Here is a 26,843-nt window from a genome sequence, read left to right on the forward strand (position 1 = left end):
CTTTGCGCCTTCCCAGGAGGGTGAGGCGGTCTCTTTGTGTTCCTCTGTCCCATGTGAAGCAAACCAAAGCGGGAGAGTGAGGGTCATAGCTATTCGGCAGGGTACCAGATCCTTCCCACCGGCACATCTGCATGTGAAATCGCCATTTCACCCCTCCACACTCCCTAATTGTTGCTAAAATTATTTGTGAAATTGCCTTCCACCAGGAGTGTTTTCCACGGCAATTGTCACACAATTTTATATGCACGGTGGGCCCACAGAGTTGACACATGCACCTCTTCTTTTCTCCCATATGTGCTCTTTTTTATTCCACTTTAATAGTAGCGCATTATTTTTTTTAACAATTACCTTTAAGCAATTACTCCCGCGCGTACTCGAGGGCAAGTCAACCTGTTGTCATCAATAGCGGGTCGATCCAAATGTTGTAATTACCACAGAAGCTATAGGGGCGATTTAGATGTTCATGCTGCGCACATTTACTTAATTGAAAGGTTAACAAGCCAAAAGCATCTTATGGTCTAACCTTCGCCGGGCAGCTTTTGCGCAGCTTTGTGTCCATTCAAGAAACCGCATCATCAGCTCCACACTCAATTATTTTGGGGCCGTGATTTTTTTATTCACACAACGCGTGTGCACCGGTGCGTCTGTGGAGGAATAACTTTGGATACAGGCGTTTACGCACGTTTACGCACGTGGAGTTTGATCCAAAACAAGAAGATTTGGGTCAATTAATTCGGGTATTTTTGCAAATATGATACTTAAATCGGAATTTAACTCTTAACCTGCAGCCAATATGAAGAATAAAGTATTTTTAACAACTTGCAATTATGTTTTTAACGAAATTACAACAGTTTGTATACATGGTTCTGCTATTGTTGCTATATTTGCAGCTTTGGGCGATTTATTTTTTATTTCTGGAGTTTCTTCTTATGAAAGAAAGACAGAAAGATCATTTTAAAAGCATTAATATTCCACAGATTCGCTGAATGTCATGAGAGCAGACACATTTGGAAAAAGCCCGGCTTTAGAATAACATTTAGATATAATAACATTTCTGGTGTATGGAGTCTTATGAGGGAGGCAGCAGTGAATTAAAAGTGGAATGTGTTGCTCTGATTGGTCGGCCGGCTCCTGGCTAAACCCACTCTCTTTCATCCATAAAAGAAAGGCCAGCGAGCCTATGGGAGCGCTCGGCTGTCTCCTCCTACGACATGCACGAAAGTTGGCCACTTAAACTACTTCCAACCAGCCAGCAGACATTATACTGAACCCAAACTACACCAAGGGAAAAGAATAACTGTGCATTTTTTCCAACTCAGACACAACTTTACGCGCTCTGTTTCGCAGACTTCCCTGTTTAAAGGGATATTTTTTTGTTTTATTTGCAGCAGCTGTTGTTTTTTATATACATTTTTGGCACGTTCATCGCACCGAGAGGAGAGCATCACTTTATTTTTCCCCCGGTGGAAGAAGGGCTCGTCCAGTTTCTCCGCCTGGGATTTGGGATTTGACAGAGCATCATCATCTTTTATTTTTTTGAGCATTTTGAAGACATTCCGTTTTTCACTTGGACTGGAGTCCGTGGTGTTGTTTGTCTGAGTGGCTAAATGATGGCTACTTTACCAGGAACGGTGCCTCGGATGATGCGCCCTGCGCCAGGCCAGAACTACCCCCGTACCGGCTTCCCCCTGGAAGGTAAGAGACATGACAGCGTGTGTTTGATGTGTGTGTGTGCCGTGACAAAACTCACCACTGCTCCACTCTGTCAGCTTGTAGCGTGATAGTCACACAGACCCGCACTTCGTTACCGGCGACATGCTGGGAAATAAAAAAAGGTGGGTGAACAGATACGACCTCCAGTCAGTGATGATTAAAGTTAACAACCTGAATCAGCAGTGAATTATATTTGAAGGGAAAAAGCAGCCGACTCGTGCTTTTAAAATCAACCCACTGCTTTTCAAAAATACCTTAATGTGTTTTGATTCAGCCTGATATTATGTTATATTTTTATAAATGTGTGTGCATTTATTTGTAATTGATTTTAGTTTATTTATGTGTAAATAGATCCTCTCTTAGTACTTCCTGCTTATTACACCGGAAATATTTGTATTCATTGCAATTTTTATTCTCTAATTTCTGCATTTGATTTATGCTTTTGATGCTTATACTTTAAAATTATAGATACATTCAATTGGTGCTAATATTAGGCATAGAAAATGATGTATTTTAAATAATTCTTTGTGCTAAAATTGAAGCCAGTCTGACAGTAATTTACCCTCATACTGCTTAAAATAACAGAATATTTTTTGCACATTTTAAGAAGCATTTTACTACCTCAATTTCGATTATTACACACACACACATAAAGCAATCTAATTGTTAATTTTTTTTTAAACTTCGATGCCCACACTCGAGTCGTCCGAACATATGGGCGGAAAAAAGATCACTTTGTATTTGCATGCATTTATGGAAACAGTTTTCCCATTACACCCAGTTCGTGCTCAAGTGCTCGGGACCGAAATGCACCAAAACCACGTAGCTCGCAAGTTACTCGAGCTGCGGGATTTGTTCAAGTGTCCTGCTGCTGGAAATGGCAATAATACACACAGCAAAGAGATGACTCAAAGGATCACATCAATATTTGTACAGCATGACTAGGAATAATCAAGGTGGGAAGTGTCACCCTCTTTAGTGTCTCTTGAATGTGAAATTGGATCCTGAAGTGGCCTCGGCTGCATGCTGTCAGACAGACACACTGACGCGGGCTGATTTTGGCACGACGCGCTCTTGAAAATGTAGAATATGATAATGTGCGTTAACTGCGTCCCATTAAAAGTCAGCAACACAGCAAACACGCCGCGATTTGACCACAACATAAAGTGAATTAGCTTCATGTAGCTTACACTGAGGTGAGCTAAAGAACAGGCATGTGTTGTTGTTGTTGTTTGTGTTTGTTTTTGAGACTTTTGTTGTTTATTGTGGCGCAGTATCCACCCCTCTGGGCCAGGGTAGGGTGAACCAGCTTGGCGGTGTGTTCATCAACGGGAGGCCCCTGCCAAATCACATCCGACACAAGATAGTGGAGATGGCCCACCACGGCATCCGACCCTGCGTAATCTCGCGACAACTGCGAGTCTCTCACGGTTGTGTCTCCAAGATCCTCTGCCGATACCAGGAGACCGGCTCGATCCGTCCGGGAGCCATAGGAGGCAGCAAGCCCAGGGTGAGTGGGGTCCGTGAACGGGGTCTGTGGGTCACTGCAAGCGCGAGGAAGGGCGTCACGAGGTGTGCAGGACACCTGAGTGGGCTCAGAGCTGATGGTGTGTTGTTACAGCAGCCTGAAGGAGGGCAACGAGCCAGACAGAAATATGATGTTTGACCTCAACTGTCTGGTATTTTAATGTCTTAAATATAATAATAATAATAATAATAATAATAATAAATAATAACAGGGTGCGTTTATCACCAGTGACCTATGTGTCCTAAAATTTAAATTACAGCAACATTACAGCCCACCTGTAACATCCTTTCTGTCCTTGCTCTTCATACTAAACGTTGCAGATGATTTTTTTTCTTCCTAAATAATCTAGAATAAATATCCAATATTTTTCATAATCATCAAAAAAATATCAGGAAACATTTACCCTAAAAAAGAAAATTAATTACAAACATTGAGAAGTCAGTTAATATATTAAATGTTTTGGTCAGCAGTGCTAGTAAATATATTATATTTGATGCTAAATAATGGCCATATTTTATCCTTTTCCATGACAGTATTTTTGTTATTTAAAGATAATACAATATATGGAGACACACTGGTGTTAAATATTAAGTTTATAGTGCCGTTCAGACCTTTTAATATTTGGCCTATTTGTTGGTTTATGGCATTTAATATTCCCATTAAAAATAGGCTGCACATATTTTATATTCTTGTCTTTTATTTTCAGTATTTTTTGTATGTTTTATAGGATCACATTTTTTCTTCATCTTTAAAAATGCCTTTAAATTAAAATTAAAATTCCTATTTTTTTTTTTCCTTTGGCCCTGTTGTCTGTCTTCCTCCTTTCACACCACTTCAAACCTAAAGCAGGTGGCAACTCCTGACGTGGAGAAGCGGATCGAGGAGTACAAGAGAGAGAACCCCGGCATGTTCAGCTGGGAGATCCGGGATAAGCTGCTGAAGGACGGGGTGTGCGACAGAAGCACAGTTCCTTCAGGTGAGGCTTCATCTGGTAAGCTGCACTTTTTTTTTTTCTTATTACGAGCGAACACTGCAGCATCACTTCTGAACATCACTTTGAATCCAACATGTTTTGAGCCCCAGTTACTGATAATAAAAATGTTTCAGTGTAGCAGGAAGCACACCTACAGCTTTGTGACCCAGAAAAAAAATAAATCACCCAGTTGGGGGAAAATATGCCTTTGGTGCTCAATAGTTAATTTTGATTATTGCATTTATAGTGTTTTTACTTTAATATAGACTTTTATTTTTTCAACACATCATGTAAAACTTTTCCTGTGCTTTTTTTTTGTATGGTATCCTTCTAAAAAAATGTATGATAGGATTACTATGGTTCTTTTATGGGTTTTAGAGCTAATCACCCATTTACCTTTTTGTTGCCATTAGTGAGCTCCATCAGCCGCGTTTTGAGGGCCCGATTTGGCAAAAAAGATGACGAGGATGACTGTGATAAGAAGGATGAAGATGGAGAAAAGAAAACAAAGCATAGCATCGATGGCATCCTCGGTGATAAATGTAAGTTAACAGCAGAAAGTATATGGCCCTTTTTGTATCTGTTTGAAATAACAAATTACCATCACTATTATTAGCAGTATCATTATTATCATTATGCAGGGTAAATTACAGCCTTGTAAGCAGGAAGCAAATGTTTTAAATAGACTTCCTACTTTACGTCCTCTTGGGAAATTGTCCCACATCCGAGCTGCAGCTAAACGCAGAGAATTTATTCCTGCTTTTAACTCCGAGCCAGCAGTTGTTCATTCACTCAATTATTTATGAGAGCCTTGGCAGAAGGTATTTAACTGCAGAAAATTAATTTGTGTAGCGAATTCCTGCTCATTCATTCACTCATTTAACGACCTCTAAACGACAGCTGACAGTTGACCCATTTCACAATCGATGTCAGTTCACTGACATTTCACCACTTGTCAGTTAAAGTGGAAATCAATGCTCATATTATTATTTGCTCTATTAGTAATGCTGCGAGGAGGGGAAAATAAAGCTTTGACGCAGGTACTCGCTGCCAGTGTTTGTCAATAGTATCTACAAGCTTGTAATAGCCTTAAAATGTGGTATGGAATATTTTTGTAGCGTGCATTTTTTCACATATTTAAAAATATAACTATCACACGTGAGAAATACACATTAGACTTTAAATTAGAGCATGAGTTGTTTGACATTGTACAACACAAACTTGTCATATTTATTATGTTTCACTGTTTTCTTGCACATTGGGTAAAAAACGCTCAGCTTCCAGACGCTATAAAGGCTGCCTCTTTTGATGATCAAACATGACTGAATGGGGTTTAGATAAGAGTTCACAAAAGCCTCCCTCTCCCCCAAAAAGACACTGCCAAAAATTTTTCAAACTTGAAGATGAACTTCACGAGCAGAAACCTCCCCTCCATTGACGCCTTTCTAAAGGGAAGAGTCCGAGGTACAAAAGCAAATCCTGGAAAGCAGGGCAGCGAAAAAGGAGAGTGTGGGCCCGTCCATTCTCATTCAAAAAAGCGGGTAAAAGAGAGAGAAAAGTTTGGACAAAGGGCAAGGAGAGACATAAAAGGAGATGAATTATTCAGTACGCCCCGCTGGTAGATAGTTTTGTAATTTTATATAATGGCCCGTTGGAGAAGAATCAGTTGATAGCGTGAAAACGGTCTCCTTTTTTCTGTCACACCACGCAGTAATGTTATGAGGAAAAATGTCACAATTCTGTTGCAAATATCTCGAGTGTCCATGCAGACGGTTTGGCTGCAAATGACCATCGTTTTTAGGAGAGTCTGCTCGTTACGCACAACTCAGCCGCGTAAAAGTGAGCACACGTCTCCTGCGTAATGTGATAGTCTGACTTGTAAAGTGTTAACTACATTATATTTATTATTATTGACTGTTGGTTCGAAATATCCACATAATGTTCCTGCTTCTATTTTTTATCCTCAGCGCTGCTTGTGTTTTAAATTGGGACTCAATTACGTTGCTATAAAAAGAGACGCACCCTGCGCGTAAAGCAGTTTAGACTACCGGCATCCGGATGGCATTTAATAATGTTAATACTTATTAGAGTAAGCACTGGAAACGATGGTTGCTGAATAGGTGGCTGTGTTCGTGCCGGGTGTAATAGCTCGCAGGCATGGTAAGAAATGTATTTATCCCCAATCAGCCCCTCACTCTCCGAGTTTGAAGCACAGCCCTTATGTGGAGAGGGGTTTTAAAGCAGATTAAATAGAGCCTTTTATTTCTTTTCACTTTCATCTCAGAGCGGAGCTCACAGTGGCTCGCCCAGGGCACAAAATTCATGAGATTTTTTTTTCGTTTACTTATCCAGATTTTAAGACTTTATTTATTTATCTATTTGTTTATTAGGCCTGTGTATTTGATTTTCTCAGAGGTTACATCAGGGATTTATCCCAGCTCTAATCTAGCTTTATTTAACGTGTATTCAGACTGCTAACCATATTACAATATTGCAGAAATGTATTTTGTTGCTTGGAATCAAGTGTTATTTCTCAGAAGGATGCTGAGGAAGCTAAACTCAATGCATGCACCGAAAATACTTCCACCTTTTTTATTCTGATGATTATTAACCATGTGGAGATCCAGTGCTCTGTTTGCGCATAAGCTGGTGCGCACTTTAATGGTCATGTACGGCTGTTAAATTCCGCGCCAACGTTTAATTACGGGCAAGAAACTGCGCAAACTTGGACATCCCTTTTTGTTTTGCGCCACACCGGGCAAACAGAGAAGGTGAATCAGCTGTCCGGCGTCCATCTGCCACACTATCGCAGCCACCCTGACCGTCAGATGAGGTGGAGACAGGCGATGGACACTTCAGCAAATCGCAGGATTACCTGAGGTCCTCAATCTAATTAAACAGATGTCAGGTGGGATTATTTCCGAGCATCAAGGAGGGAAAGTGACAGAGAGGCGGAGAGGTGTGTGAGGAAGTCAGACAGAGCAAAGACCCAGGTTAGGATTGGCTGAGAGGAGGCCACTCTTGTACTCAATGAAATATTAGTGGAATGAACGTGAGGCGTAAATCATGACCTACACTTTGTTTCACACATAATTGTCTCTACATTTTCATTTCTCCATTTCGGCTCCAGCGTGCTGTAAATTACCTGGGGAGGTTTTTGCGTCATACGTCAACCAATTACGCAAAATACATTTTTTCTCTCTGACGTTTTCCTGCAGAAACAAAGAAACACACACACAATAATTTCTGCTGTTATTAACGACAGACTCTATAGTGACGAACAGTGTGAAAAGGTTCCCCCCCTCCATGCTCTCCACGTCACAAACACGCACGCACCAACACACACACACGCGCACACCCAGTCTCTAAGTGTATGGTAATATAATGTAGCTATATTTCGGGTCTAAAGCCGTGCTGAATGAGAAGGACAGGGGAATGAAGCGAGAGACCACTTCAAACAAATCCATCTGGAACAGTGTGTGAGAGAGATTCAGTGAAAGTATGGGGAAGTTATTTAGCTATTAATAACGTTTTTTCCTCAGGCATTGAGAGTGACTCCATCTGCACTTTCTCGCAGCTATTTGGCTGGGTGGAAATTGAGGGAGACCCAAATGCTGGGCAGAGATAACATACCCATCATAGCCCAGACCCTGCGCTGTGCTTCACTGCATTAAACTCGGATTAACCTCCCCTGTCCCCGCAGCCACTCAAGCCACATCTCACTGGAATTTACATCGGTAGGCCTACATTTCTTCTTATGGAGGGGGCAGCAGCTGAAAGACGCGACACCAGCACAACAACAATAATATTAATAATAATAATAATGATAATAATAAATAAAATAATAATAATAATAATAGGAGGGTTGTTTGTGTTTACAGTAAATTAACACAATTAATAAACGTGGAAAAAATAGGGCCTGTTAAATAATGATTCATTTTTTTAATTTTCAGATTTAGATTTTAATACTAAAAATAAAAGTAAACAGCATATGCTTTTATAACAATTTATGTAATATTAAATAGATTTTTTTTTTTACATTTTTACGTGAAAAATACATAATTACACAGCCGATTGAGCTGAAATATTTTTGTTTTCAAGTCCTACCATCTCTGAATTTAAATTTAAATTTGTTTTCACTGCTGATCACATGATGTTTAGTTGGCACCAGTGATAGTTAGCTACCTGTAGTCTTTCTCCTATGATTGTAATAAACACATATCATGTCTCAGGGACTTGTGCAGCCTGTAACAGCTGCTCAGCATTATAAAAAATAATAATAACACGCCATATTTTGAGCACATTAGCTAGTTTAAATTGCATTAGCTCATTGGCTGTCAGGTAACTGCAGCATCTCAGTCAGTAGGCCTACATTGGTGTGACAAATTTCAATTTTAGCCTCAGTAATGTTCATTTTTTTACTTCATTTTTTAAGGTAACTGCAATATTGAGCAGGCTTAAGATATTTATTTATTTATCATTAAAAAAATGATGCTTTAATTTGTCCTTAATGACATATTGCGGTATTTTACGTTGAAGGGTGACTACCAGTGTAACAAATTAGCCTATTGGTTCCAGCAAGGTAACATGAGCAAACCGTGCAACATAATAAAACGAAACCCATTCCTTATACGAGTAATGCATCAATTTTTAAGGAGTGCACTTTAAGCTTGTAGGCCTACCACACTGCAGAGACGTTTCAGTGTCAGGAGCTTTAAGTGTCGACAGCATTAGGCTAAATAAAAAAAATGGAGTAGGCTTAAATTCATTCTGTGCTGGCATTTGACTTTGATCACATCAGAAATATTCATGGAAGCACAAACACTGGCTCTGCCACCATTATCCAGGCTGACAGTGATACCTCTCAAGGCTGTCTATTAATTAAAGTGGCGCTTACCATGTGGGACGACTCCCTATCTGGGCACAAAAATGGTTTTTCCATCTCTTGTGGGGCTCTTGAAAAGGGGCAATCTTTCCTCTCCAGCTTCTTGTGGGAAATTTAAAAGTGTACAGAGGAAGACATGGGGATTTCTAGCTCATTTATAAAGACGAGTTTATAATCCTTTCCTGCTTAATAACTTAAAAGGATTCAATTTCTCCCCTCATTTATGGGGTTATGATCACACATTGTTAAGCGCAGATAGCAGCATTTCAAGGTTAACATTTCCTGCTCGAAAATATCAGAATATAAGCTGTAAGCCCATAGGTGCCCTTTGTTTAGCCTGCAATTCCCCCCACAAATGCTGATAGGCCCATTTTAGATGTTGTTACTATTAATGTGATAACAAGGACGAAGCCGAGGAAGACCAAGTCGATAAGATGCCTCAATGCCACCGAGCATTTTTTTTTATTTTATAAATAATACGATATTTAATTATAGCATATAATTTCACCATCGAGAATTACACTCAGTAGGCTTACGCAGACTCTGAGGATTGGATGTCTGGTTGGGGGTCTCAACCCATACGAGACAAATTAAAGAGGAAGCGTTGCCCTCCAGGTATCCTGTCACAACAGTAGGGTGCTTCAGCGCGTCTCTCATTTCTGTCTGTGTTTTATTCCGCCAATTTTCACTATGGGGCTCCGAGATCCTGCCTGCAGGGCTGTAGTCCAAAATAAATAGAAAATCTCAATTTTTTTTCTTTCTTTGCTTAAGTTTGACTTCCCCCTTCCCCTCTCTTTCACACACATGCATCACACATTCATGTCAACAGGTGGGAGTATTAGTGACACAAGTTGGTGTGTAACTTCATTTTTTTTAAACGCCACATGTTTGTGCCTGGCAAGTATGCTTTTAAAGGGCTGTATATAATTTTAAAAATGTCAGATTAATATGATTTATAATGTTTCTAGTGGTAAATTAATTTCAGGGTAATTTGGAGGATAATTTGTGGTGTTTTTGTTTAAATGTGGTGCACATTTTAGGGAATATTTTAAGTTAATTTTCTGGAAAATGTAACATCATATTATTTTTTATATTGCATGATTATTTTTGTGGCAAATTGCACCAAAAAACTCAAAATTCAACATCATATTGTGCACAAACAGTTTTAAAAATGCAAATATTAGCCCGAGTATTTTTTGTGTGTTATCATTATTTAATATTATTATAATAATCATTTTTATTATCCCGTTAGTGTTGCCAGCCTGCTGACATCGCCTCAAACATTTACATTTCCACTTGAGGCGTTTAATGTATTCCCCCAAATTGCCGCCGCTTTGTTAGCACTGATGTTTAATTGGCTGGAAGAAGATGAATGAGGCTGACAGGAATCAGCTGTCCAGAGATTCCCCTGTGAGTCTGACTCGGAAATCATAACCTGACCAGCTTTTCCTCCTCTGAAACCAGCTCGTTGAACTTGTCACATCTAATTAGGGTGTTAAAACGCACCGAGTGCATCGGTGGGAAACAGTAGGTGGTTGGTCCGGGGCAGCCAATAAGGCCTTTTTGGGTCAGATGGTGGAGGTGGAGGTGGTGGAGGAAGGGGTGGGGGGTGAGCAGCGTGGTTGGATGGTGGTGATGTTGTTGAATTGGACCGCTGCGGGGTTTTATTTTCTAAGCAGGCCCCCTTTTTTTCCGCTATTACTTCAATTATGGCCATCCAGCGGGCTAAACAGGCCGGCCTGCATGGACTGTAGCCTTGCTTTAATTAGGTATGAAATTAATTAGAGCAGACATCTATTAAAGACTTTTAAGTTTGGCTAATTTTTTTTTTACGCAGAGTTTAAAGGTATAACAGTGGATTAATGGCTTACAGCCAAAATTACATTTTATTGCATCCCATCATTTCTGCCTGTCTAACAGGTGTCAGGCAATCTGGGAATTTATAGAAAACTTCATATAATATTTTTGTTTTTCAACTGTATTCTAATAAAGAAATTATAGGAATTAAAATTTTAAATCTTAATATTTTTAGGCACAATTTCTGCAAAATATATAACTTTAGCTGTAATAAGAGCTCCATTGCTTTACAAATACTCTCATTTATGTTCACAATTTAATTCAGTAAACAACTTTTTAACTTGTGCTGCTTGAGTTCATCTTGTGAAAATGTGCAAATACAATTGTCTTCGATTTTTTTTTTAAGAGGCCACATTCTCTTTTTATTGAATACTTTTTTTCTTGTATTGGTACAAAAAAAAAGCTCTGTGATGTCTGACAGCCTACTCTCACCATTGTTAGACGAACAGCCACTAGAAAAGGACGAGAGAAAGAAGAGGGAGGAGAAAAGGCCCTTCTGTTATTTTCTGTCTTGAGACTTGCTGCATGGGCCATTCAGGCAAGTTGATGAACTCCTCCAAAAAGTTTATTAAGGGGCTGAAAACAATAAGAACTAAAGCCTTTGGGTGCCTGGGCAGACAGTTTATAAACTAGCTGCTATTGTGCCTCAAAGGCAGATGCATGAATACTTTTGAATAGGGGCCTTCAAACTGACACGATCAGGCTGGACAGCAGCAGTTTTAAAGGGAGAGAGGGTGCTTCTGCTGCAGCTCAGATCTCTGCCCTTTTTTTGCATTAATGTACATCTGCAAAGGAAGGGGGAGGAGGAGGAGCTGGGCACTGTCTGTCAAGGCCACGCTGCTTTTCCCTTGGGCTTTACACTATGTGTGCTTAAAAAAAAAGCTTAAACAAGATGTATATGTTAAAGTAAACAAGCACTTTGTTAGACTTTGCTCTGAGGAACTCGTAGTTTATAGGTTCATGTTTATTTATTCTCCAAGTCTTTTTTATCAGCGTCATATTTGGTTAAATTCGAGCCAAAGAAAGTCTGTCCTGTGAATCATCATAAAAGCAGATGGTTTAATACCTCGCATCCTATTTTCTCCTACTACTAATGTTATATTTTGGGTGTGGAAATTGCACAAGCTCTTATGTGGAGACCAAGAGCAGAGTGTGACAATTGGGCTTTCCTGTTAGTGCTGAATCTCAAACAAAAAAAAAAAAAAGCTTTCAAATATTCCTGATCATTCATGCACCCAAAAGCAGAGAGAAAGCAAGGCAGAAAACTGTTGTGTGCTTTGGCGACGTGGATCCACTGTTGATATGTTGTTTTTTTTGAATGGGGCGCGCTGGTTACGCGCACTCAAGAAGATACATTATTCCCCTCCTTTTCAGTAAACAATGGACTGTCACTCTTTATCCCTCTTCCCTCCTCTGTCCCTCCCTCTCCAGCTTTCTCTTTTAGTCCTCTCAGTCTCTGGCTCTGTGCCTCACAACATCAGAGGGAGTCCAGTGATTTGTGACCCCAGCAACCCACACTTAATCTCGCTAAAGAGGGGGAGCATCCAGTTTGCAGCTTGGCGGGCCCCAAATAGACCAAGCCTGCTCTGGCAGGTGTCAACATTAGCAAACAATTGGTCCCCAGTCCCATGCCCCGTACCCCAGTGCGACACTGAACCTAAACTATTTGAGGCGCGCTGAAAGGAGCCACATAATAGGGAATGTGGAGGGGGAGGAGAGGAGGGGGAGGACAAGGGAGAGATTACACTCTCAGACAGCTATTAGCAGGGATGAGGCTTTTCTAAACAAACAAAAAAAAAGAGAGAAGAAGACGATCAATACTGTGTTAGTTTACCAAGTGGAGTCATCATTGTGGCTTTGGAGTATTTATTTTCTGCTCCATTGTTTTTCTCGACTTCTCAAAACGTCTGTGGGCCGAATTGGCAATCCAATTTAGTTCGGAGGGGGGTCCCTGGGAGGCCTATTTCTTCTCCCGGGCAGTTGTGTGTTTGCTGCGGATTTCGCTTGCAGTGGGCAGTTCATTCATAGATTTGTAATGAATCCTGATTGGTGAGTATTACCTTCGATGGTGGACGCTGACTGGGCTGTCCGGTGGGAAAACAACACTCAGGGGTGACAGAGCTCTGCTCCAGCCCTCTGGGACCGCGGCCCCTCTACTTCATTAGACAGGAGTGTCTTAGCAAAGAGAGAGGAGGAAATGGGAAGAGAATGAGTTGACACGTGGACTGTTGCTGCTCTCGAGTGGATATGTGTCTTGACAAGAGGGCCAATGTTTTTTTAAAGGCCATTTATTTATCTCTCACTACTGATTCCCAGCCATGCCACGAGGAGAGACAAGTGTTCTCAGCGGGGGAGATTAGTTTCAAAGGTTTTAATGGAAAAAACCTATAGTTATAGGACAGGAATCTCATTTAATTGCTTTGAGATGTCCTCTTGGCGTCTCTCCTCCTGGCCCCCAGAAAAACAAATAAATAAATAGTTCAATTCAGGTAACATCCGCTCAAACAAACCCCCTGGTGCAGCTCTTCTGCACACATCAGTATTAGAGAGGCTGTAGTCATTTTTCCTGCAATAAAACAAGCATAATTAAGTGACCTCATGACCTCTACAGACAATAGTGCCTGTTGTCAGAGAGCACCAATAACAATGTCAACAAGCAATAAAATGATTCTGAGCATAGGTGTAGATTTTGGATGCGTCCCCCTCAATAAAAGCGTGAGAGTAGCAGAGGACTTTTATTTTGACAAAATGAAAGACCTTTAAATTGATGCAAAAAAGGCAAAAATTGGTGCTAAAAAATTCACCAGAATGCAGGAAATTAAGTTTAGATGCTCAAAACATTCTAGCGGAGGACCTCCAAACATCTAGTTTCAAATGTGCCCCCCTAAAAGTGTTGAAACAAAACCTTCACCCTTGAATCTGAGCCACAAAGCCCCAAACACACAACTGACCAGACTGTAGGTAAAATTAAGGTTCGCTCTTTTTGTTTCTGTCTCGCCTAGGTGCATTGCCAAAGGGGACAGACAGTTTACAGAGTAATTTCAGCTTCAAGCAGTATTTAATTAACCATGTAATTCCATAAATCGTCATCATTTTGCCTATAAGTTATCTACCAAACAACATAAATGTCGTTGCCGGCTGTCAGATAATGACAAAGGCCTGTTAAATTCACCAGTAATTCTGCAGTATATTTATGTGAGCCATATCAGTCAGGAGACAAGTATTGGCGTGCGGCTGCCTTTTTGATTTCATCCTAATATAATCTCCCAACAGAGAAATCAGTAGCATCTTGTATTTATGCCTCTATTGAACTAAACAGTCTTTTTTTCTGTGTGAGATTTGATAAACACTGTGAAAGACAGTTTTTACTAACTGCTTTTGCAGGTATTTTACAAATATCCGACAATATATTGGCTCACATTTAACATAGTTTTGCATTTGTTTCCCTTTTGTATTTTATAGATATGAAATATGATGATTTATTATCGTAAAAATAGTAAAAAAGGGTCAATTTTAGTCTTGCAGTCTCATTCTGAAGATCTGTTTTTATTAAATATTGTGTTTTTATAGCATTTAAATTTTATCTTAAAGCCCACTCTTCAGATTTTTCCCCTGTAGCTTGAGGAATATAGAATAAAATATATAGTGTAATTGAATTTCCCGCCTGTCTGAGATAATCTTAGTAAAAATTTTAAGACGAACAGTGTAATAATAAGCAGGACCTTTGGCAGGAACAGATCTTTGTCCTGGTGATTAAACCATTGTTGTTCTGCCAAACAATAAAGCCGAAAGGATCACACAAATGAGTATACAATACATCAGGACATCTCCGGCTTTATTATGTCCATGTTAAATTGTGCAATGGATGAGCAGGTCAGAGCCACGTAATTTATTGAAAGAAATGTAGTTTCCTCCAATTCGCCTTGCCACCTAAGGTTGTCAAACTCTGACAGCTGGCACAGATCGGGGACAGTGTGTTGCATTATGACCATCCACTGGTTACCATGGAGCTGCATTAGAAAAGACAAAAGGCATTTCTGGCTAATTTTATTACAATACAGGAATAGCCCACATAATGTGCAACAGTAATTACGTTTAGCACAGTGTGCCCGCGCTCTCCCTCAGTGATGAATGAGAAACATTGACCATGGTCTGCTAGTTTAAAAATCGCCATTAGCCTATGCTACTTAGGGCCAGAACATTTCACATTTTATGCTCTTGATCTGCTTCAACACTGAAATATTCATTTGTTTTAATTGTGCATGTTTTCCTTTCACCACCACAAAGACAATAAACATGTTCCCTAAGTGTTGCAAATCAGAAATGTGTTTTTTCCCCACCAAGTTAAAATGTGTAAGCGGTTGTCCAAACAGTGGGGTGGAGCTCCTGTCCTTGCCGACAAAATAACAACTTCAAATGTTGTCCCCTATTTTCAACTAATGGGCTTATTTCTGCATCGTCAGTCATTCTCTCCTTGGGGAACATGTAGTCTCAGTATAAAAAGCTTTGCTACTGTGCCACATTACAACCCCTCAATATTGTGGGGAACTCAGAAATTAATGCCAAGCACTGTAATGCTTCTCTGTGCCCAAAGAAAAAGCTCTTTACGGGAAACCTTCATTAAATTATTGAATATAAAGGAGACAGTTTGTTTACTTGGAACTGAACGTCACCTCACTTTAACACAGTGTAGCATAATAGTGTTTTTTAAATCAAATATAAATTATATAAAGATTATCCAGCCATTTTCCGAGGTTTCAAAACCAACTATACTGTTTTTATTTTGTCCAATTAGAGACAGGATGTGCAGAAATAAAGTTGTATTCAGACACATAATTCAGCAGTTAGAAGTTCCAAAAACATTTCTATAAAGATAAACCTGTCCATTAATTAAACATATGCATAGTTTTGGGGGGCTTTGTTCACACTAGTGCAGATTTTTTATTAAAGTTTCCATCATTCTTTTCAACTCTTCTTCCCTTCCTGGTGTCCTCTATATCACACAAACTTTTCCACAATATTTGCTGCCCAGCCTTGTCCAGAAAATTAGGAAACTTCCCTTGGGCACATAAAAATGTCCGCTGTGCATTCCTATACTGTGCCCAGTAATCTCTCTTTGGCTTTGTTGAGAAAATGATTTGTTCCTCCAGGAGACCTCGGCTCATAGCCCTGAGACGTTACTGTTTGATTTCCTGCGTAGGTTTTTAGAGCTTTTTGCTGGGGGACCGAGGCTCTGGCTCCAGTGCCATTTGGCACAGACCCCCATGGGCTCCTTTTTTTACTTTCTTGTGCTCTCTGTTAATTTCATTACTTTCGCTGTGACCTCAATTAGCAAAGACTCGAGCTCAGGCGGTGACATTCTGCTCGACAGAAGAGGAAACCTGGTGCAAAGCTCAGTGTTCGCGAGAGGAGAAGTGAGAGGTGGCAACAGTCCTCCTAACAAGGTTCACATTTGGTGTCCTCTGAAGTCTTTATGGGTCCATGTGGCTCTGTTAGATCCTTTCTAATCTGGCTTTGTTATGCCACAGTTGGAAATGATATGATAATTTAGCAAGTAAATTCAGTTCTCACAAAATGTGGGATTTTGAATTGTGTGAATGATGAAAACTAACATATTGGCAATGCCAGAAGTGCATTTACCGTAATATCTACATCAAAGCAGTCTTTCAAAACAGTCGCTTATGTTTTAAAGAAATAATAAAAATAACTAAACAATACTCCAAAGTACATCTTTGAGTTAAAAACAAACATATTGTTTAATATCCTAGTTTTAGCCAGCAGTATATTAAAGAAAAAGAATCCCACCCTTCAAGCCCTTCACGCTTTCACACTCAGGCAGCGCAGAGGCATGGGGAGTCAATATGTCAGCGTTTATGGATGCCCTGCGGAGCTGCACAGGGCTGTCAGGCCCCTATTCATGCTCTAATGGCCCCCCGAGGAGCTCGTCTCTCTGGGCTGAAAAGGCCGGGAGGCCCAGTGGACGCCCTGTTGTTGAAGGTGAGCGTGCGCTCTCATGGACGCGCCGCGCCTTCATCCATATGACAAGAGCCATAAAAGAGCATCGCTCTCGCTGCTTCTCCCTCTCTGTCTCCTCTGCTTTCTCTTGCGTCTCCCCCTCCTCCTCCTCACCTCCACCCTCCCTCCTCTCTCCCACTTTCTCCCCACCTCAAACAGAGAAAAGGGGGCTAATTGTTTGTTGTGAGAGCCAAAGATTATAGAGCCTCCCATCTTTCTTCCTCCCTTGCCTTTTTCTCCTCTTTTTCAAGCCCCCTACTCCTTTTCTAAAGAATGTGATTCTGTCCAAGAGACAAGGGAAGAAAAGTATTGGAATTTTCCTGAGGAATGTCGACGTAAAAGAGCCCAACACTCTGACACTGGCAGGGAGAGGTTGATCGTTTGGTAGCAAAAGCAAGGCGACCTTTTCTTTCTTTCATCAGGTAGCTTATTCTGAAGTTTCTACCAGCTTCTCATTAAGTTGAGTAAATTAAAAACTCGTAGCTGTACACAAATTTTAGATATCCTGCTGACGTCTACTTCCATCTCTAGCTTGTCCTATCTTACCACTTGAAATAGATTTTTGGACGAGAGCCCTTGGCCCTCGACCACCTGCCATAAACTGGTAATTGACATGATAGGCATGAGACAAAGCTGAATCCAATGACATCTGTCCATAAAGGTGAGCTGAGAATGATTTTATTTTCGATAGACAGTGGATTTTTAATATCCTTATGTAAAGTTACACATCTCATCCAGATTCAATTTCAGCTAAATGTCAAATTACGGCTCAGAGAAGGTCACTGACAACCAGAGGAAATTGATGATGCATTTTGGCATGTTACCAAACCAAGTAAACAGTTAACTTGATTTTGCCACATATGCAGCCTCTTCACAAATTGTTTGGCATGTTGATTGGAATATTTTTGATCTAATATATATGAATAAGTTCCAATTATGCCGAGGCTACGCTCACTTTTAGAGTTTTGTTTTTGTTTTTGCACTGGCAGGGAGATAACTACAGGAGAAGATTATTCATAGAGAATTTGTCTTTAAACCATTCTGGTTATCACTGTCGTCTATCTTGTATTCACATAAGGTTCCTATCTCAGATACATCCTTCGGTAAATGCCTTGAATCACATGCCTCCTTTAACATGGCAACCCCTTTGGGATGAACAGGCAAGTGCATTAAGCAGAGATGCCGCACCATTCTCAGAAAAATGCAAATTGGGAAGTTGTTAGTTATTTGATGTTGCAGCACGATCCCCCCCGCCCCCGAAACATCCCTCCACTCCAGTGTTGGTGGTTGAATCGCATGCAGTCCTGGGGACAGGCAGGGCTGTTTATATGCAGGCCTGGAGCAGCAAAGACAGCACAGAGACAGATGCATGTCAGAGATAGCAGATCCCATCTCCGGCAGATGCCTCTTATCACAGGCCTGTTTGCATAATTAGGCCTTTTGATATTCACCCCCTCTGACTGACAAAAAGTATAATTGCAGTATCAACTACGACAAAAGGTAGGCACAAAATAAACAAGTCAACATAAATAGGGAGAAAAGACGCGGTGTTATTTTTGTCCTGTGGGAAAAAAAGAGGGAGGAAAAAACACCATTTTAAACTAAATCTGCTGTCAGTCACAGTCAACTGGTGTGACTCGGTGCTCAGAGGCTGGTCCTGTGAATGCCTGCAAAACACAGAGCGTGAGGCCTGATTGTAATTATGCTGGAACTAATATGCTTTTCAAAATGAGCCATTATGAGCTAATGCTGCACTGCCAAAGCCCTGTCTGTTTTTGTCCCTCTGTCTTGGATAGTTTGCAAAGGTATGGCTGATATTGAGGCCATGGGTTATGATATCAGAGACAGTCTGACTGGGATGAGCGCTACTTAACTTTAGGCTAATACTACTCACAGGTGAGTCAGAGATGAGGGCTAAAACACCTGACACCTGCACTTCTGCAAAGGGGTGTTCTTTAAAATGTTTCTAATAGAGAAACCTACAAGTTCTGATTATTATTGCATTTTATTTGCACAGAGGGAGTGTAATTTATTTTTATTTCATAGCTTACATTTGCAAAAAAATGTGTTAATATTGTTGTTGTGATTAAGTTTTGTTATTTTATTTATTTTCATGGCTTTAGCTGTTCCTCCCCTGCACGGTACACGTCTGGGTCAAAATGCAAATCTTTACCCATTTTTATTTTTAGATTTTAGTTTACCCTTTTTTAAAATAAAGCTTATTCACATTTTAAACATTTTTCTTGGTGTAATTCACACAAGCACCCAATTCCATGCGTCTTTTAATAAATAATTTCATAGATTTTTGCTACTACTTTTGATTGTAATGCTTCATGATCCAGGCCAGTTACTGTTTTTTTCACTCAGAAACACCTTAATGAAGTATTTCACAGCAGGACAGAGGGTCTTTGCATAAAAGTGGGCTGTCTATGCAGTAGAAAGAAAATAAAATGGTGATATAAAACTAGAGAAAATAGAGGAAAAGGGCTGCAACAGTCATTTTAGCTCAAGAGGTAGAAACCCTACAACTACCAGAATGCAGTTCACTACTATGGACCAATAGACGCTCCCGCTGTGTGGTGACGTCATGCAAGCTTGGCCGTTTGTTTTTTCAACGCTTAACAATATGGCATTGGGCTACTAACTGCTGGTGACAAACTATTTCAAATAATACTTGAACGGTAAGCCAAAATATGTTTCTGAAAACCTTTTAGGCGAGAAATAGGCAACGCAGTAATAGACAATCTGGTTTATATCTATCAGCACTGCCTAGTTTTACCGTTTAATCTCGATATTTAAGCCTTGGTTCATTTTCAACATCGGAAACAAAATGGCGCCCACTTCCTGGTCACAAACTCCCGTTTTACAACCAAACAATGTATTAAATTATGTTTCTGAAGACATTTTAGGCAAGTATAGGCATTACAGTAACATAATCTTGGTTTATATCTGATCAACACTGCTTAGTTTTACCATATGATCCAGAGAGATGCAGGTGTCACTCTCAATCTGCTTCTGTGTCTGTGATGGCGGCCATATGAAAATGCAAGTATGAGCAGCAGCACTAGTTCATAGATGTTAAAAGACACCTAGAGAGATGAGCAGGGAGATGTGACCACTGGTATAATGGAGGGAAGTTTACCACAGTTCATTTACACATGCTACCAACAATGCTATGATAAAAAGCTAGTTGAAAATCGACAAAATTTCCCTGCTGGTATTTAGCCAACATTTTTTCAACAACCTGGCAGACGTTAAGTTTATTGCTGTTGTGGTGTATCATAAATCTGTAACCTTACAGATCACTTGGCTAATTGCCGGTATTGAGTGGACAGCTGTCTGTTTAATCTGCATTACCTCAGCGTCTCGGGGGTAAAGGTGGAGGACTGGAGGAGTCCGAGAGGGTTGGAGGGAGGGGGTCGATAAGAGAAGGGGAGGGGTTTTGAGGAATCAGGGTGATGATGAGGATCCCATCTGCCTGTAGTCTGAGGAGTCTGTCTGTGGGGTCAGCAGGGGAGCATCAGGGGAGAGAGCAGGCTTTAAACCTCATAGTAACCTTAAAACTATTAACTAGCAGCACAAGTCCTTCAAAAGCAAGAGCTGTGTTTTATCTAAAGGGTCTGGTTAGAATTAAGGCATCATTAAAGCAAAGTCACACCAGGGGGAAAGTCTTTAAGTCTGTAGAGATTATTCCTAGCTGTTAATAATAACTGTTAATCACTGTAAATATATTATTTGACAGTGTTCATCCACTGTGTGACAGTAGTTTGCTTAGTAAGAGCTGAGCTTCCAAGCATGACTATGCTCCCGATTAAAACATGACTTTAACTTGTTCCCACTTCTATGACCCGAACATTAGCATCATTTTTCCCTCCTAAAGTGATCACCTTTTTATGTTTTAACAATTATATGTAGAGCAGTCTTATTATATGACAGCAAATTAAACCTTTAAACTATTTTCTGTATTCAGTGGTGGAGTGCAACAAGTACATTTGCTCAAGTACCAAACTTAAGTACAAATCTGAGGTACTTTTACTTTACTTGAGTATTTTAATCTCATGGTACTCTACTTTTACTTTGCTACACTAAGGGAAATATTGTACTTTTTACTCCGCCACTGTTATTTGATAACTTTAGTTACTTTATAAATTAAGATTTTTGCACACAAACCATATCAAAATATACAAGTGCAGCTGAAACAGTTAGTTAATTGATTAGAAAATTAATAGGCAACTATTTTGATAATCATTCAGTGTTGTTTTTTCATGCAAAAACATTTCATGGGTCCAGTTTCTCACATATGCTACTTTTCCTTAAAATTATTTCAATTTATTAAATTGATTTAATTGTCTTTGAACTGAGTACTTTTACTTTTAATACTTGCATACATTTTCCTGATTGTAGTTACACATTTTATTTAAGTAGGATTTCCAATGCAGCACCTTTACTAGTAAGAGAGTATTTCTCCAGTGTGGTATTACTACTTTTGCTTAAGTAAAAGATCTGAATACTTCCTCCACCCCAGCCTGTATTTAAACCATCTTATTTACAAGTCGTGACATTCATTACAGTTTCGGTTAAGGTAGCTTTTACTCAAGCTATACCCAGTGTTATATCTAATCTTAATCAAGCACTTACCTAGACAAAGCAATGTGCAAACCTGATTAATTCCTTTTCGTAATGGGCGCAATTCTAAATCAATATTGGGGGAAAAACCTCAGAGGGCCCCTGGAGGAGAGTACACGCCGCTAATCGTGCCCACTGGATGGCACATAATTAGATTCTAATTGGACGATAAGTAATGAAACAAAGCATGAGTGGTTTATCAATATCCAATGAACCTGTGAATGGAATTACCTCAGTCGTATTATACGAAGGTCTAATCAGAATGTACCTTTTTGTGCAGAGCGGACCATTAAGGAATTGACCTCAGCAGCGCTGCAGGGATTTTGTTCGCTGAGTCTTGTTTTGTCTGTTAAAGTCGCCACATGTGAGAGGAAAAAGAAGACATGAAATTATGATTTTAAAGTGCTTTGTCGGGAAAACTCGCAGATAAAAATGGTTGTTTTCTGTCTTGTGCATACTGACATGTATTCAAGCTGGTTTGTAAGCCGTCTTCTCTTTGGACGGACTGTTGTAACCGCTCTGTATGTTAACCAGGAATCAGTGTCAGCCACTGTCTTACATCAACATGGAGAGCAGCCATGTGTTTCAGTGTATTCTCTGTCTTCTGTTCGCCAAATGTAGTCGGCATATAGATGAGTTTTACGTCCAACCCCAATCCCAGTTGGCCCCATGCAGCGTGTGCCATTTTCCATTTTCCCTTGCTCATTACAGGCAGGGCTGTTGACCTTGTGCTTCTGGTTCATGTACAAGAGCAGATGTGTTGGCTCTGTGGGGCTTAATGGAGAGCAGCAGTACAAGCTATTGTCTGTCGAGGTTTATCAGTCATTAGCCTGATAGCATGCTAAATGTGACACAGATTGCCACAGCGGTTTACTTGCAAAATAAAGTCTGTGAAAGCAGCTCAAACAAAGGGGAGGAAAAGAAAATAATTTGAGGAGGAGAGGACTTTAGTGTCTTTCTCAGAGCCCCCTTGAGTATGTGTCTACTCTGGCCCCCACGTCTCCCTGTAGGACACAGAGGTGACTTTGGAAAGTGATCTGCACACTGCCGTGCTGGTCTCAAGTGTCGTCATGGCAAGTTACCGGGCAAATGGATATACGCATCCTCATGAAAACCAACAAAGGGATATGTGGTGTATGTACATATTCAACTTTGTATGTTCAAGGGTGTTCTGCAGCGGAGTGAGCCTGTGCTTCAAGAATCAATCTTTATTAAAAAGGATAAGACTGAAGAATTGATTTAATGAATGCGGCCTCATGTCCTGCGGCCACATGTAATCCGCAGAGAATCATTGAGCATGAGCTCAGGGGGACAAAAATGTTCGTAGAAGACTCATAGAGTGGCCTGTAATGATAGTCTCCATATAATCCCATAATTCCTTGTTTAATTAAACTCTGGAGCTGGCCTTGAGACTCCGCCAGCTCTGTTGCTCTTTTGTTCTCACAGTTGTTATTTGGAGGCTAGGTTTGAGTATTCTTTTGTCCACTTATGTTGAAAGATTGGACTGGAGTGAGCTATAAACAGAGATCGGCGCTGTAAAACAATGAATTAGGCGGCAGGAAGTCGCTCGGGCAAGACGTGCAGGTGAGCGTTATAGTTTTCATTTGAGCTGAATAACGGAGGGCCTCTGTCAGAAGCAGAAATCTCTTCATACACCCTCTCCTTCAATATCTCCCTTTATTTTCCCTCTCCCACACTTTCTGGACTGTGCATGATGCAATCCAACTAGGCCTGGAGCAACACTGGCACATCACGCCGCCTTGTCAATGTCTCAATGAGGAAATTATGAAAATATGAATTTTATGACATGAAATGAAAAGGGCCATGTAGTTTGAATAGACATGCAGAGGAGGTGAAAATGATGCAATTTTCTAAATTCAGTTATAATGGTAATGTGCAATGGTAATGCGTATTTGCTGTCAAAAATTTCCCTGTCGGCCCGGATTGTACAGCTTTGTGCTGTATCTATATTCCTCGAGCAAAAATTCAGCTTAGTTGAATGCCTAAAAAGTAATGTAAAATATGTTCTAATTCATTTAATGACAGCAGATGGAAACACATGGGGCTGAATGGTTTTGGTGTGATATTGTGTTCTATTTTATACACTTTGGCTGAGCTGTGTATGAGCAGTGTGCCCTGGGCCAATGAGAGAGAAAAGCAGGGTGAGGAGCAGCAAGGTGGCCTGTGCAGATTAACCCCTCTACCCACCGAAACCCCCGCTCCCCCTCAGCCCTCTGCCTTCACAGCCTCTGGGGCCCCTCACAGAGGCAGGATTGTGTATCAGGGCCTACTCTATATTAAATAAATATCCACAGATTAAGATAATATTCTCCCAGTTGTATATTCAGAGAGGAGTCGCTGTCATTTGAATCCTCTATGTTGCCAGTCCCGCTCTCCGGAGCAACAAAAGAGCCTCCAAAATGTAGATAATGCTGTTAGAGCTCCTTCTCGATCAGCTGCAGCTCACATTTGATGCTATTTTCTACAAACAGTCCTCACTTAATTCACACAAAGCACTCCTTTACTTGATTTCGTTCCATGATCACACAGATGGCCTCTCTGTCTTTTTCTTTTCACCTCAGGTAACCGCACAGACGAGGGTTCGGATGTAGACTCGGAGCCCGACTTGCCCCTGAAGAGGAAGCAGAGACGCAGTCGCACCACCTTCACTGCAGAGCAGCTGGAGGAGCTGGAGAAGGCTTTTGAAAGGACACATTACCCAGACATCTACACCAGAGAGGAGCTGGCTCAGAGGACAAAACTCACAGAGGCCAGAGTACAGGTTAGACATAACAGTGACACCATCAGTGAGACCATATCAGTTATTAAAACATACATATGATGGTTAGTGTTGGGAAGGTTAATTTTAAAATGTAATCTAGATTACTAGCACTTTGTTCAAAATGGAATAAGGAATGTAACTTTTAATCTTCAAAGTACTGTAACTCATTACATTTGATTACTTTTCTAACAAATGTTTCCAACTGGGCAATAAAGCTGAAGGTTTGACACCGAGTATTTTGATGCTGACAGCATTTTCACCACTGGTAAACAAGCTTTACACTGTACAGTAATGTTACAGCCGTTTTCTAATTCAAGCAGGAAAATGTTGTTGAATTTCCAGCACTGAAAGGCGTTCTTGTCTGACATCACGGTCAGCTGCCTTGGCCTTGGCTCGTTGCAGGCATGGCAGACTTGGTTGGTTAGAGCAGTGCGCATTGATTTGATTGGCAGACGAGAGGCAGTGCAGATTCAAACAAGACTACAAAAAAACAACACGCAAAATTTGAGCGCATACTGCCAAATGAATGGATCCTGTGTGGACATAGAGACAGCTCTTTGTAAGTCATCCTGAATGATAGATAATTGTCGCAATGGCTTTGCTGACCCATGTTGTCTGGAAATACGCAAACAGAAGGCATGACAAAAAGCAAGGAAAAAAGCAACAGAATGAATGTTAGATTCTACGCAAACAGAAAGTATTTTGATACTTGATATTTTGATTAGTAACTTTTAATGACTTTTTTTCTGTAACTCTAACAGATTACAATTACATTTATTTTGTAATTTAATTTAACATTACACCATCACCAGGGTCGGAAATTAGCATCAGCGACCAGCCAAATGCTGCAAAGTGCCTCACTTACCAGCCGGAAAAACAATGGTAAACTGTTAAGTGGCTTTTAGGTTTTGGAATCCACCAGCCACAGTAGCAGGTGTACAAAAAAGAGAATTCCCAACCCTGCATTACTTGTAAGTTGACACTTTCCAACACTGATTGCATTAACTAACTGTGCAGAAAGTTTAAGTTTAATTTGCCCAGGTTTTGAAACATCGAGATTTCCACTTCCAGTCCAATACAAATGGAAGAATTAGTGTTAAAGAAATGCAGCAACTTCAGTAATGTCCCTGTTACTCTGGGTAACCAAAAGAACACACTGTAAACTCTCTTCATAGGGACTATTTCTTCGGTAGAAAGTTCCAGTGTCATATGTTTATCTCCTAAATAACAAAGATGTGTCTTACAAGGGTGCACTGCAGGAGAGGCAAGCCAAGCAAATATTCAGGCCCCCCCAAAAGAATTTGGAAAAAAGAGGCCCTTAATGGCCACTCATATTGGCACGTTTTACAATGACAACTATAAACCTCCAATAAAGGTACTATACAGTGCACCGCCGCTGCCCCAAAGTAGGGCCCCTTCAAGCTTGGAATGACCTTGATGGGCCTCAAAAGGCCTCTTTGCCTTGGGCCCCCCAAGTGTCTAGGATCGCCACTGTTGATGAAGGCAGAAATCTCAGAGACAGAAATCTTAAAACTTGGACAAATAAAACTGAAGCTTATCTGCGTGGCTTGAGGTAAATGAGGAAATGTGTTTTAACTGTACGTCAGGTACTTTAAAAACGTGTAATTTGACTTGTGCTAACTGTAAAAACTCCACCTGCCAACACCAATGTGCTGTGGTTGCTCAGTGCTGAGACTTGTGAAGAAAAAGAGGCTCACACTATGTTTCCCCTTGTGCAGGCCTCGCATGAATCTGTGCTGCCTGAACACCAAATACCGTAATTCCCCTGAACACACGCAAAAGTATCACGTTTAATACTCTGAAAATGTTCTGTTACCCAAGGCAGTTATTTACTCATCTTTCAGGAGGATGTTGCCCTTGTTACTGTATTGTGCTGTGCATGTATCGCTGCTTATCACAGGCCTTCATGTTGGAGATGTTTGAGAGAAAAGCTCCCCATCTTCACACCTCAGACCCAGGATCCTGTCTGTCTGACAGCCCGGGTGCCCTGCAGTTGCATGTAAGATTGAAGGAAGATATGTACAGTAGAGTTATGGCAGCAGCTGTTCTTCCAAAGACGGAGAGAGGGAGGAAAAAAAGAGGAGAGGAGAGAAAGGGAATGCATTCCTGATGGATTTCTCATTTCGGCCTTTGGCCAGGATCTCATCCCATCACTTTCAAGCTCGCCGCTGCTTGTAAAACCCTCCACATATCACACAGGGTTCCTCATCCTCTCCAGGGACCCTATGCCCCGACAACAACATTAATCAATCAGCCGCTAGTAAAAAAAAAAAAAAAGGTCTGGGGCACCCCTCTCCTCTTACCACAGTCGTTCACACTCCCTCTGAACCCCCCAAACTCCTCACCGCATGCTAACTGTTCATCACACTACAAACATGCAGTTGGGGTAACTAATTCCACACATGTCTTTGTCCATCTTGAAACCCCCCAACACGCAAGGATG

At 40.6% G+C, this 26,843-nt stretch overlaps 1 protein-coding gene across 2 annotated transcripts in view; it reads left to right on the forward strand.

Annotated features, from left to right (window-relative positions):
* Nucleotides 1-1,188: 1,188 nt before the first annotated feature.
* pax7a (paired box 7a) overlaps nucleotides 1,189-26,843 on the forward strand; it is a 49,484-nt gene continuing 23,829 nt past the window's right edge. Inside the window, exons 1-5 of one of the 2 annotated variants that reach the window (XM_050038674.1) lie at nucleotides 1,189-1,695; nucleotides 2,988-3,223; nucleotides 4,088-4,232; nucleotides 4,628-4,756; nucleotides 24,180-24,379. In XM_050038674.1, the coding sequence (XP_049894631.1) occupies nucleotides 1,608-1,695; nucleotides 2,988-3,223; nucleotides 4,088-4,232; nucleotides 4,628-4,756; nucleotides 24,180-24,379 (798 nt within the window). In that variant the 5' untranslated portion in view covers nucleotides 1,189-1,607. The remainder of the gene's footprint in view (nucleotides 1,696-2,987; nucleotides 3,224-4,087; nucleotides 4,233-4,627; nucleotides 4,757-24,179; nucleotides 24,380-26,843) is intronic. The other variant, XM_050038675.1, reaches the window with a different exon arrangement.

This window comes from Epinephelus moara, chromosome 24, assembly GCF_006386435.1.
Source record: "Epinephelus moara isolate mb chromosome 24, YSFRI_EMoa_1.0, whole genome shotgun sequence".
NCBI lineage: Eukaryota > Metazoa > Chordata > Actinopteri > Perciformes > Serranidae > Epinephelus > Epinephelus moara.